General features: G+C 41.7%; 1 protein-coding gene and 1 long non-coding RNA gene across 5 annotated transcripts in view; one reads left to right on the forward strand and one right to left on the reverse strand.

Annotated features, from left to right (window-relative positions):
• Window positions 1-5,439, reverse strand: part of HERPUD2 (HERPUD family member 2) — a 46,110-nt gene extending 40,671 nt beyond the window's left edge. The window contains exons 1-2 of one of the 3 annotated variants that reach the window (XM_070468411.1): window positions 5,093-5,439; window positions 4,485-4,895 (exon numbers count right to left, since the gene is read on the reverse strand). In XM_070468411.1, coding sequence (XP_070324512.1) covers window positions 4,485-4,631 — 147 coding nt within the window. In that variant the 5' untranslated portion in view covers window positions 4,632-4,895; window positions 5,093-5,439. The remainder of the gene's footprint in view (window positions 1-4,484; window positions 4,896-5,092) is intronic. The other 2 variants (XM_020905001.2, XM_070468416.1) reach the window with 2 other exon arrangements.
• Window positions 5,440-5,496: 57 nt separating this feature from the next.
• Window positions 5,497-13,913, forward strand: part of LOC110144898 (uncharacterized) — a 66,963-nt gene continuing 58,546 nt past the window's right edge. Inside the window, exons 1-2 of one of the 2 annotated variants that reach the window (XR_011487957.1) lie at window positions 5,497-5,809; window positions 6,602-8,910. This is a non-coding gene — a long non-coding RNA (uncharacterized lncRNA). Of the gene's footprint in view, window positions 8,911-13,913 lie in introns of both variants that reach the window. The other variant, XR_011487956.1, reaches the window with a different exon arrangement.

A 13,913-nucleotide genomic window follows, 5' to 3' on the forward strand; every position in this document is an offset into this window, starting at 1 on the left:
ATATCACTTATATGTGCAATCTAAAAAATATAGCAAACTAGTGAATATAACAAATATAGCTAGTGAATATAACAAAAAAGAAACATATTCACAAATAGAACAAACTAGTGGTTACCAGTGAAGAGAGGGAAGGGGGACAGTAATAAAAGGGTAGGGGACTAAGAGATACAAACTATAATGTGTAAAATTTAAGTTATAAGGATATATTGCACAACACAGGGAATATAGCCAATATTTTACAAGTTTTTTTTTTTTAAACGACCTTCCTAAGTAAGGTAATAGGGAATTACAAAAGTAAGGGAGATATAAACCTCAAATTGTGTTATAAAAGCTACTTCTACTGACAATGAAAGTCAGACTCCTATCTGAACTCTAGGCAATTTGATTATGCAATGTTATATTCTCAGAATAGAATCTATACAACTAGCTCTATTCCAATTTCTTTAATTCTAAAAGAATCAGAGCAAAGGCACAATTTGAAAAGGCAGCAAGAGAGGGGAAATCTATCCAGAACTGAGGGACATGCTCAACAGGCACTCTGAGTTCAAGACTGAAAAAGGGGAAGCAAAAGGATACAAGTCCCTTCAAACCTGACTTCAAGGGTAAATCACGTTCATCTTAGTTTGTGTATAAGAGCAAATAGTAAAAAACAAGATAATGAAAAAGGTGCCTAATTGGATTTACAGATTCTTATTTTTTATTTCCCATTTTTAAAGTTTTCTCTAGGATAGTCCATTCTACTGAATAACATTAAGTTCAACAGTTTTGATATTTACATACCTGGTCTAAACTAGATCAAAGTCTGAAACTGCTCAAGTAAAAGTAGTCCTCTTGATAGGCTATCTTCACACACTAGTAGCAATTACCTAAATTTCAGAATAATTATTTCACACTACAGGCCAAGTTTAAGAACTGAAAACCTAAAATCATTAAGTGATGACAAATGTCACATTAGAATATGATTCACAGTTATATACACTATCAACATGAACTGCTGCCCTGCTGCTGCTGCTGCTAAGTCACTTCAGTTGTGTCCGACTTTGTGCGACCCCATAGACAGCAGCCCACCAGGCCCCCGTCCCTGGGATTCTCCAGGCAAGAGCACTGGAGTGGGAACTGCTGCACTGACCAGGTCTTAAACCATGTTCTAAACCAAGTATCAACACCAAAGTTAGATAAATCTCCACCAGAGCTCAATTTCAGATCTGAAGTTTTCTATAATGACTGTTTAAACTTCTGCATAAATGTAGCAACTGCCTTGCTTCCTAACTGGAAAACACTTCCCCCCTGGCAGCCCATTATAGATCTATAATCTTTTAACACAGTACTATACTACCAAGTACTAGATAATATAAAGCACTCAGAATCATCAGGGCAACAAGAACTCTGAAAGAACAGTTAAAAAAACAAACTATCATCTTACCTCCTTAAAACTGTATCAATTCCTTAAGAAAAACGTTTCTGTGAATCCTTTCTAAAACAGCTTCACATTCCCTTAACCCGGCTCTCGAGTGGACTGTTCCCATCCTGTGTTCCTACAACACTCAGTACAGCCCTCTTGTATGACACCAGTCACATGATATTGTAAGTCTGTATCCCCCGCTAGACCTGAGCTACCTAAGAGCAAAGGACTCCTATCACCTTTTAGCTTAGTATACACATAGACCTTCATATGCCAGATCAGTAAATCCTGATTAAATAAACAAATGAAGCCCAAGAACATGTGCTTTGGAAGGAGGAGTATATTTGTTGTGAGTTTGGTTTATTGAGGGAAGGAGAGGTTGAATTAAATGAAGTCAGTATCTGACCACAAAACTAAAATCTTAAGATTTTACACACTGTTGCAAAGTTTAGCCAGAATTCCATTAACAGCATGTAGAGATCCTAAAAGAACAACTTCAAATCTCCATTCTTCTCCTTCCGACAGCTCTCATTTATTTTCCTAGAAGCCACTGCTCACAGGGACCAAGGCCCTCTACTTTACCTGACCCACCAGACCCAATAAGAGCAGTAATGACGAGAGTTACAAGCTTTTCTACTTCTTGCTATGAAACAGCTGCTTCTACCAGGCACTGAACTCTTCTCTGCTTTGAAGTCCACCCACCTCCACCAGGCAGAGATGCAAAGAATTAGGCATGAGAAATGATCTGTTAAACACCAACTAGCACTTAAGATACTCTGAAACAGAATCAATATTAAGTAGTCACTGTGGGTGGTCATAAGAACCTAAGCTTCCTTTATATTAAATCATTGATATAATATTGTTTATATTGTTAAATTTCTCTGTTCTAAATAACAACTTTACAAGTAAACTTTAAGAACTCCAATTCCTATGCTGAGGACTCCCTATGGCTTTGGAGTATCATTAAACAGTTGGTCTGTTCAACAACTGTGCTACTTCCAATCAGGTCTAGGTGATTAAAAAGTCACAATGTTACATGTGTCAAATCTAATAACCTTACAAAGTTTCAGTGAAGTTCTATGAAAATAAACATATGTACACCATCCCCACTCTCATTAACCTAGAAATAAACTTCAGATATTTTCACTTGGAGAAAACCTGCTGGAGGAGAAAAAAAGGTGTGCCACAAGGCTAGGTAATTAATAGGCTACATATTATTTGGTACAGCTTCCAAAAGTGCCTCCAGCGTGGCCTAGACACAAGCGGGTTAGGAGGGTGGGGTGTAGAGAAGTTTGCAGCTTATCTATCCTCCAGCAGCTGACTGATCCAGATGGGCACTGACAGCCCTCCACTGGAGATTAGCGCTAAGAGAGCAGAACTTCTGGCAAAAACAGACTTATCTCAGGTTCAGGTTAAGACAAATGTGTTTCACACTCCTCTCTTATATACTTCTTTAAAAAGAAAAAGTTTCAGAAAAGTGATAACTCGTCCTATCACAGTACAAATCAAGTCCCTTTTGGTTTACTCACATAAAGATCCTCACATAAGTATATATTTGAGCACATATCTTAGGTAAGTACTTAAGATATATGCTCAATAATGGCTCTGTTATGAACAGTACTATGGACATCCATGACTTTCAATTCCAACTACCCTAAAAAGCTATTTTCTACTTCATCATATGCAATAGGAAATTTTTTGCACAACAGAAATTTTTAAAAAGAAATTGTTACCCCTGTGTAAATCTTTGCTTTCAAGACAAGATGTGAATGAATTAGAGTTCCAACAATTTTGTTCCAAGCACTTAAATACATCAGGGTTTTTACTTTTCCTTCTAAGAATATTTGTATGAAAAAATACTGACAAACATAGCTAATGCCAACTAACAGTTGTTTTTCTACATCTCCTGTTTTTGCAATAACTGCCTTATTTCTACAGTTGTTCTAGAAACCTAAACGCCTAACTAAACGTAATACTGTAACACTGAAACAATACTCATTCATTAATACCTTAATATAGATCAAGTGTCTTCCTTACTTGTGTGCATAAAACAAGTGTTAAATAAAACCTGGAAAGCACAGTTGCCTTCCAACACATCCTTACTGCTGGCTTAAATTTGCCCGATTCCAAAAATATCTGCCACCCTAAAAATCCAAGCCTCTTCATTAATTAAAAAAAAAAAAAGTTTAGTAATCGCTGAAAACTACTTATTCAGGGACGAAATTTTTACACAGTGAACAAGAAAGCCTCACTTTCACACACTGTACATGACATATTTCTCTAAATTATTCCAAGACTTAATTATCAACTATGTTGATAACTTTCAAATCTAACTTTCAGAACAGATGGAGGTGTACTGTCCGTTTTATTATGTTTGCAATATCCAGATATGATTCAGAACGGAAAACACTGCCACACTGATTAAAAAATGGCTATATGAACGGAATGAAACGATGTACCAAATGGTGGGGGGGTGGAAGGACTGTTCTCTTCTAAATTAAGAAAATTTCTGTGTCCTCTACAACAGAAAAATGAGAGAGGGAGGGGCAGGAGAAAGTCAAACTAAAAACTCTTTGCTTCTTAAAACATATATACTAGTGTGGAAACTGTAACTTTTATAGAGGTCACAGGCTTATTTCCAAGAAAAAATTCACTCTTCAGCAGAGAGCAAATTTCTGGGCCAGGTGTTGAAAGTAAAAAGGAATTTTAGTCTAATAAGTAATAAAAGCTTTAAAATGGGTTGTAGTGCTTATCTTTTTTTTTTTTTAAGGATGCATCTGTCATTCTCACATTAGGTTGATGACTTTACGTACAAGGAAAACAGTCCTATTGTATGCCTGCCAATTCTCACGTCCCTTGATATTTCTGTATACTCTTTACTAATTAACTGAACCTCATCAGGAAGACATTAATGATTGTTCAGACACTCAAGAGAGACACATAACCTCGGGATGCAAAATACCTCACAATTAAAAAGGGACCTATTTGACTCAAGAGGGGAGGGGATAAGCAGGGGTTAAGGGAGTACAGGGCACGAAACGCTGCTGGCCAGAGCAGCTGTGCCCAGCTTGTAGACACTTACTGGTTTGCTAGGGTACACGTTAGACAGATGCGTTTTTAGTTTCCCCACGGTCCAGTTCAAGAAGCAGCTAATAGTCTGGTCACTGTATTTCTGATTCGGTGCTTTAATGATGAGGGTCACAGGAATCTCCATCCCATTTTGGTCCATGGTGCCCCCAAAGTCTTACAGAGTCAAGAGGAGCAGCAGTTAAGCCCAAATGAGCCGAGACTGTTACCGCCGGCGCAGCTGGGATGGGGACGCAAGCGAGTGTGTTCTTAATATTCCTTGTCCAAGTCAGTCATCGGGCGATACAAAGGCCATTGCAGGTACCGACGATGATGGGCAGCGGCGGCGGCGAGGTCTGGGGGCCCGGCCGTGAGTGCAGTTTTCCCCGCCAGGTCCGGGCTCTGCCGGGCTCCGCCGGGCTCCGGACTGCAGGAGGCCCGGGTGAGAGAGAAAGCCGTGAGAAGGGAGGGAGGGGTGAGGGCGAGACAGCCCGAGCCACCGCCCCGCCCCCGCCGCGACCCCTAGCCTGAAACGCAACAAGGCCCCTACGCGATGGTCCCTCCACGCGGGTTAGAGAAGGGGACGGGCCGCTCAGGGCGGCCAGCCGCGACAGGCAAGGCTACCTGAGAGATGGCCGCAGGTCCCGCCACCGCTACCCTCCGCGCCCAAGCACGGCCACCGATCGCACAGTCTGGCCGGGCGTCCTTCGCGGCGGCCGCACCCTTCCTGCTGATCCGCGGCGCCCAGGGTCCGGCCCCGGGTCTCGCGAGGCGGCGCGGTGGCAGCTGGAGAAGTTGGCCGAAGGGCGCGGTTCGTTCTCCACCCGACCCCTCGAGCAGGGGAGCCGCGGCTCACTGCCGGGTGCGGCCGAGGCGGCGGCAGGTGGCAGGAGGGCGGGGACTAGAGTCGGGGCGCCGGCCGCGAGCGCGCTGGTTTTGTTGTTGTTGTGAAGAAGGTCCGGGTCCCTTTAAGCCGGAAAACGCAGGGCGGAAGTGCGTCACGGGCGGCTTGCCCGGGCACGGGGCACTCCAGGTCCTGTCGGCGCCGCCCGCCGCCCGTCGTGGCTGGCTCCCGACACCTTGGGCCAAATTTTTGGTCTCCCGGAAGCCACTTGCGTGCGTCGAGCCCTCCATGGCAGACCATGCCCTCCGCCCCGCTTCTCCCGCAGCACTTGGGCCTTAGCACTAGCACATTCTGTTTCGACCACACCCTGAAGACTTGGGAAGTGTTGCTCCATCCTTAGAGTTGTCGAATGCTGAATCAAACTTCTGCCCAAAATTTCTTGTGTCGACTGTGTGCAAGGCACGGTACCTGGATCTTTAGTGGAGGAGAGACTATGGGTACGTTGCTTATGGGGAAGGCCTTCAGTTAAACCTGAAGTCTGCCTATTCTTGTGATCCAGGTTGACTTTTCTGAGCCTCAGTTTGTTTCTCTGAATGGGGAGGATGATGCCTACCTGACTGCGTGCTGTTGAGCTATGTAAACCATTTGGTACAGTTTTGGCGTATGGCAGTCTCTCAACTAAATGTTAATTTCCATGTCCTTCCTCTTCATCTTCTCAGAAGTTGACAAGTATTTGTTTACTGAGCAGGTATCTTGTGTTCAGTAAGAGATGAAGACAGATGGCAGTGTTATTTTTCTGTTTTATGGCTGAGACGTGGGACCGCGAAGGTTCAGGCTACTGCCCCAAGCTGACTTACTCTCTATTCTCTGCACAGGCTTAGGAGTCAGTGCAGTAAGTTAAGTTTGTTAGATGCGTATTTGCGCAGCTCCAGGCGTTCACTTGTAGGTGAATACAAGCAGATACTGCAGGGGGCTTTAGAGACCTGGTCTCTAATCCTCTCAGCTTCCTAAGACTTTCAGGAAAGTTAGTGACCAAGAGGAGATTCTTCCTCTCAACAGCTGATGCAGCAGGATCCCTTACATCCTCTCCACCTCTTTCTTTGTGACAGGACACCTACCATATCTTAGCTATAAACTCGTAATGCGCTTCTGAAGTAAGAGTGAAGTTTCCTTTATTTCTTGTCATGGAATGAGAACAACTTGCTAGGACTTGTATTTTCTGTAGCAGGTCTTTTTCTAGTCATTTTAATAGAACCTTAACTTAATTCTAGCTTCAAACACTTTTTCAGACTCCTTTTCATCTAGCAGCAGCCTTTTGACACAATTAAAGCCCATAAGAAGAAAGGTGAAGTTGCTACTGGGGCTTCTAGGAGAGTGTTCAAGTGGACATGTTCTGTAGACTAGAGCTCATCCTTGCCCTACACCTGTCTTTCTTCCTGGAGGAGTATGATGCCAGTGGTGGGGCAGCCACAGCTCAGTCATGAAGCAACACATAGAACAAAGGCCTATAAACACAAAGATGGCGGACCAGAACAACTGAAAGAGACTGGATCCTTTATGGCATAATTAAACACCACTTAAGTCCCAAGTGACTGCTGTAAGAATTCTTTGATGTCCAACTCCTTTTTAAGCCAGGAAGTCTTCCTGACCTGCAACTGCTTCGACACCGCCAACCAACCCTGCAGCTCATGTCACTAATGCTCGTGACTCAGACTTCCAGGAATCCTTTAGAATAATGTGGTCATCTCACTTAGCTCGCTGAAGTGTACATTATTAGTGAAATATAAATTATTAAGACAGATTGTACATTTTACTGATAGACACTAAAGTAGGGTTCATCAAAGATTCAGTAACATGGACAAAATCATTTTAAAATGTAATGAACATTCAAGAGATTGAGTATAAAGGTGATAAGAGTATCTGACAGAAATGATTTTTTTTTTTTTGCTTTACAGCCACCTAAATTAAATACCTGAAAATGCTTTTGATTCTGTTGAACTTGGCCACAATAAAAGCAGTATGTAAATATGATCCCATTTTTGTTAAATTATGTGTATATGTGATGTGTATAGGACAATGTATGAAAGGTTCAGGTCAGTTCAGTTGCTCAGTTGTGTCCAACTCTTTGTGACCCCGTGGACTGCAGCACGCCAGGCTTCCCTGTCCATCACCAATTCCCAGAGCTTGCTCAAACTCGTGTCCACAACTTTGGTGATGCCATCCAACCATCTCGTCCTCTGTCATCCCCTTTTCCTGCCTTCAGTCTTGCCCAGCATCAGGGTCTTCACCATGAGTTAGTTCTTCGCATCAGGTGGCCAAAGTATTGGAGCTTCAGCATCAGTCCTTCCAATGAATATTCAGGATGGATTTCCCTTAGGATTGACTGGTTGGATCTCCTTGCAGTCCGATGGACTCTCAATATCTACTCCAACGCCACAGTTCAAAAGCATCAATTCTTTGGCACTCACCTTTCTTTATGGTCCAGTTCTCACATCCATACATGACTACTTGAAAAATCATAGCTTTGACTATATGGATTGTTGTTGGCAAAGTAATGCCTCTGCTTTTTAATATACTGTCTGAGTTTGTCATAGCTTTTCTTCCAAGGAGCAAGCATCTTTTAATTTCACAGCTGCAGTCACCATTTGCAGTGATTTGGAGCCCAAGAAAATAGTCTGTCACTGTTTCCATTGTTTCCCCCATCTGTTTGCCATGAAGTGATGGGACCGGATGCCATGATCTTAGTTTTCTGAATGTTGAGTTTCAAGACAGCTTTTTCCGTCTCCTCTTTCACTTTCATCCAGAGGCTATTCAGTTCCTCTTTGCTTTCTGCAATAGAGGTGGTGTCACCTGTATATCTGAGGTTATTGATATTTCTCCTGGCGATCTTGACTCCAGCTTGTGCTTCATTCAGCCTGACATTTTGCATGATGTACTCTGCATATAAGTTAAATAAGCAGGGTGACATTATATAGCCCTGATGTACTCCTTTCCCAGTTTGGAATGTCTGTTGTTCCATGTCCAGTTCTAACTGTTGCTTCTTGACCTGTATACAGATTTCTCAGGAGGCAGTTAAGGTAGTCTGGCATTCCCATCTCTTTAAGAATTTTCCACAGTTTGTTGTGATCCACATAGTCAAAGGCTTTGGAATAGTCAATAAAGCAGAAGTAGATGTTTTTCTGGAAGTCTCTTGCTTTTTCGATGGTCGAACAGATCAGTTTGATCTCTAGTTCCTCTGCCTTTTCCTAAATCCAGCTTAAACATCTGGAAGTTCTTGGTTCACATACTGTTGAAGCCTCATTTGGAGAATTTTGAGCATTACTTTGCTAGCATGTAAGATAAGTGAAATTGTGCAGTAGTTCAAACATTGTTTTGCATTGCCTTTCTTTAGGATTGGAATGAAAACTGACCTTTTCCAGTCCTGTGGCCAATGCTGAGTTTTCTAAATTTGCTGGCATATTGAGTGCAGCACTTTCACAACATCATCTTTTAGGTCTTGAAATAGCTCAGCTGTAATTCCATCACCTCCACTAGCCTTGTTTGCAGTGATGCTTCCTAAGGCCCACTTGACTTCACATTCCAGGATGTCTGGCTCTAGGTGAGTGATCACCATCGTGGTTATCTGGGTCATTAAGATCTCTCTTGTGTAGTTCTTCTGTGTATTCTTGCCACCTCTTCTTAATATCTTCTGCTTCTGTTAGGTCCATACTGTTTCTGTCCTTTGTTTTGCCCATCTTTGCATGAAATGTTCCCTTGGTGTCCCTAATTTTCTTGAAGAAATATCTAGTCCTTCCCATTCTATTGTTTTCCTCTATTTCTTTTCATTGATCAGTGAAAGGTTAGTCCCCAGAATATTGGTTGGTGGTGTTTAACTTGGTATTTGGGATAGGAAAAATATTTAGCATGTAGTGTATACAAGTCAGCAGTTATTTAGAGGCCACTATGAGCTGTTTGTTCCTTGTCCATGTTGCAGATAAGAAAGGGAAATGTGAAAGAACTACACATTTCACTTACCATTTGCTAAAGACAGTGTGCAATGAGAGTGTTTATGTACTACTTGTTGTTCAGTTGCTAGGTCATGTCAGCCTCTTTACAACGCCATGGACTGCAGTACACCAGGCTCCTCTGTCCTCCGGTATCTCCCAGAGTTTGCTCAAATTCATGTCTATTGAGTCAGTGATGCCATCTAACTGTCCCATCCTCTGCCGCCCCCTTCTCCTTTTGCCTTCTTTGATCTTTCCCAGTGTCACAGTCTTTCCCAGTGAATCAGCTCTTCAAATCAAGTGGCCCAAGTATTAGAGCTTCAGTTTCAGCAACAGTCTTTCCAATGAATATTCAGGGTTTATTTCCTTTAGGATTTTTGATCTCCCTGCAGTCCAGGGGACTCTCAAGAGTCTTCTCTAGCACATTCAAAAGCATCAGGTTTTCAGCGCTCCGCCTTCTTTATGGTCCAACTCTCACATCCATACATGACTACTGGAAAAACCATAACTTTGACACTTTGTCAGCAAAGTGACATGTCTGCTTTTTAATACTGTATCTAGGTTTGTCATAGCTTTTCTTCCAAGGAACAAGCGTCTTTTAATTTCATGACTACAGTCACTGTCTTCAGTGATTTTTGGAGCCCAAAAAAATAAAACCTGTCACTGTTTCCACTTTTTCCCCTTTTATTTGCCATGAAGTGATGGGACTGGATTCCATGATCTTAGTTTTTCTCAGTGTTGAGTTTTAAGCCAGCTTTTTCATTCTCATTCACCCTCATCAAGAAGCTCTTCAGTTCCTCTTTGCTTTCTGCCATTAGGGTGGTTCTTGTGCTTAGTTGCTCAGTTGTTTCCGACTCTTTGCAACCTCTAGGCTGTAGCCCGCCAGGCTCCTCTGTCCCTGTGGATTCCCCAGGCAAGAATACTGCAGTGGGTTGCCATGCCCTCCTCCAGGGGATCTTCCCAACCCAGGAATCAAACCCAGGTCTCCTGCTTTGCAGGTGGATTCTTTACCTACTGAGACTTTAGAGTGATATCATCTGCACATCTGAGGTTGTTGATACTTCTCCTGGCAGTCTTGATTCCAGCATGTGATTCATCCTGCCTGGCGTTTTGCATGATGTACTCTACATAGAAATTAAATAAGCCAGGTGACAATATACAGCCTTGTCATACTCCTTTCCCAAATTTGAGCCATTCAGTTTTTCCACTTTCAGGTGCTTAAGGTGGGATACTAATAGGTAATACTGGATTTATGATTTGTTAAAACCAAATCCACTTTAACAATATTAACTATTTGTTCAATAGACATAACCTTAGTAATTAGTTCAGTAATTCAGGGTGATTTCTGCCCATGGAGTAATTTTGTCGACAAGCAAAACACTGAAAGAAAATTATTTGCAAGTAATAATATTAATTTCCAGTATTTGTGAGATATTTACTTCCAATTCTTTTCATTGAGAAGGAGGGCAGGTTGAGAAGCTTATATGGACTCCTGTGAGATTCCACTTTCTTTTAAAATTTTAAAGAAAAGTGCTTATTACCAAGTTTTTCTTACTTAAACTTGGAATACCTTTCTGAAAGTTAACATATTTTCTGATGTTGAATAATGTAGTTTTCAGTGTTTTGGTTTTTTATTTTTGATAACTCTCTTGGGAGGAAAGTTAAGTGATGATCTTGCAGTTGCAGATTTCAAAAATGGTATTGGCCATCTGGCTTCTGATTCCTTCTATTTCTTCTTATACCAGACTTGTCTTTTTCCTTAAGATGCTGTGCCACAAAGCATCTAATCAAGTCTCAATCAAATTTATTGTTTAAAAACAAGTGAAATCCTACACTTGAAGCCTAGGAAAATTAGCTCATTTCAACATTGCACTTTCAAAATCTTAATTGGTTCCAGATGTTTGATTATAAGCCATACTGTAGAAAATGGAAGGAAGAAAACCACACATGCATTAAATGCCTAATGGGTGATTTGAGTGATGGGTCATTTAATGAATTTTCAGAACAGCCCTGAGAGGTAGTGAGGGCAGTGAAGCTCAGAAAGGGTAAGTGTCTTGCCCAAAGTCACACAGCTAGTAACTTCCAAATAGAATTCTGATTCCTCTGTAATGCACACTCTTTCCACTCCACTGAACTGTCTTATTTAAAGATATTCATGTATAACAAGACACATTCAGGAAGAAAAGCCTTTCAGGAACAACATATTAGAGGTCCTCTAGATCAACTTTCCATGTACTGCCAGAATCACTTTTCTTATATTTCTGAAAGGCAATCAGCCAGCTTTGACTTAAACCCTTCCAGGCAGAAGGGGCACCACAGTTTTTACTACTGTATGACATGTTGTTAAAAAGCCATGATTATTGTGAGTTTAAAATTTATAAAAATTGCTGTATGTAAATCCATGGCTAACTCATTTCAATGTATGACAAAAACCACTGCAATGATGTAAAGTAATTAGTCTCCAACTAATAAAAATAAATGGAAAAAAAAATTGCTGTAATTTGTCATAGGCCACTTTTCTCATCTTGACTAATCCAGAATACGTTTTTTTTTTTTCTTCCATATCTACCCTTTAAGTGGTTAAATGCTGTCTGCATCTTCTCCAGACTAAATATTCCCAGATCCATCAACCATCTTTAAGAATAGTTTCCAGAACAGCAACAACAACAGAAAGAATAGTTTCCAGAGCACTTGAAATATTGACTCACCTTTGAACACACTAGTTTGCATAACCCTCCTCAATTACGTGATCATAATGAACATTTTCACATGTGATTTCCCTAGAATAGTCTTCATAAGGACACATCTGTATTTCTACTAATTTCGTATTAATATAAAACTTCATAAGCTAGTTTAGCAGTTGGATTTCCTGCTCTTCAGAAACATGTGTCTAGTTAATTCTTAGAGCAATCATTTGGCTATGACTGAAGTCTAATTTCTCTGATAATTTAATCCATTGATTGATTTATGATAATGCTTGGAGAAAATTTTAGCAAATGGCATCTCACTGGCCTCTTCTAGGTGACCAGAGGAAGGAAGGAAGAGGAAACCCCTTATATTTTTCACCCTCTAAAGAATTTTGACTTAAATGCAGGTTTTAGTTATCTATTGCTGCAAAACAAGTGGCCCCCAAAACCGTGGGTCAGAATTTGGGGAACGTCTTTGCTGTTGGTTCTGGTTTTGAGTCTCTTGTGAAGTTGCAGTCAGGATTTCAGCTGGCATTCAGTTATCTGAAAGCTAAGTTGGGACTGGAGGACCTAATTCCAGGGTGGCAAGTTGGGCTGGTTTTTGGTGTGAAGTCTCAGTTCCTCCTCATGTGGGTCTCTCCACAGGACTGGTTTTGAATATCTGCAATGGACAGCTGGAATCCTCCCAAATTAGAGAGACTAGAGACCAAGACTTAAGCAGCAATACCTTTCGTAACTTAATTTCTGAAATCATATACTGTCACCTACATGATGCTCTATTTGGTCACAAAGATCAGCTCTGAGTTGGAGGAGGAGAGTAGATAGGAGCATGAATACCAGGAGATAAGGACCACCTGTCATACTGGGGGCCAGTTACAATACTGTACCTTACCAAAGCATAGCAGGTCATAATGGATACCCTGTTCTTTCTATGTGCAGCTATCCAAGTCCAAATCCCAATAACCTGGCAATTGTTTTACAACTGCTTACCTTTCCTCTGGCCCCTCACTTCTCAGAGCTGTTTCACCAATTTCCTCTCCTCAAAATTACAACTATCTAATTATACTGGCTGGGCTTCCCAGGTGACACTAGTGGTAAAGAATCTGTCTGCCAATACAGGAGAAGTAAAACATGTGGGTTCAATCCCTGGGTCGGGAAAATCCCTTGGAGGAGGACGTGGCAACCACTCCAGTATTCTTGCCTGGGAAATTCCCTGGATAGAGGAGCTTGGCGAGCTACAGTCCTTGGGGTCACAAAGAGTCAGACATGACTGAGCGCACACACACACACACACAGCTGCATTGGCTTATTTATCAAATGTTTATACGTGTTTTTTGCTAAATGCAAATATAGTTTAACTGAGTTTAGGAATATTAACTTTGCTTTACTACATTCAGATAACTTTAAGAATAATTACTAAAGTGAATATGGAGAGTAGTCATTGGCCTAACTCGGGGGTTCTTAATCTGAGTCTAGAGATGTACCCTGAATTATCTGTAGCACTGTGTACATGGGCATTTATTCAGAGGGAGAGTCCACAGTTTTTATCAGCTTCTTGAAGGGGCCCTTTGTAACATCTTTGAGAACCACCACAAAATTTAGTCTTCATTGTAAGGTTTTTCCAATCAAAGGAAATGGCTTATTGAACCAGTTACCAAGTTATTGCCTCAAGGGCCCCAAACACTCCATTGACTGCTTTAAGATAATAGAAGTGTGCGCGCTCAGCACATCTTCTTTTTCCTTTCCCAGCTCTCACTGTGCTAAGCTTTGTCAGCCTGGGGCACTGGAGGGACACGGTTTCTCCGCCTGTGTGGTGTGGTGTGCTCCTATAGACAGGCTCTTAGAGTGTGGGTGGTTCTGCAGCCCTCAGTGCCAGCAGTGTCCTGTGGCCAGCGGTGTGTAGCATATCCCATGAACAGCTTCTCCAGGGA

This window comes from Odocoileus virginianus, chromosome 1 (assembly GCF_023699985.2).
Source record: "Odocoileus virginianus isolate 20LAN1187 ecotype Illinois chromosome 1, Ovbor_1.2, whole genome shotgun sequence".
Lineage (NCBI taxonomy): Eukaryota > Metazoa > Chordata > Mammalia > Artiodactyla > Cervidae > Odocoileus > Odocoileus virginianus.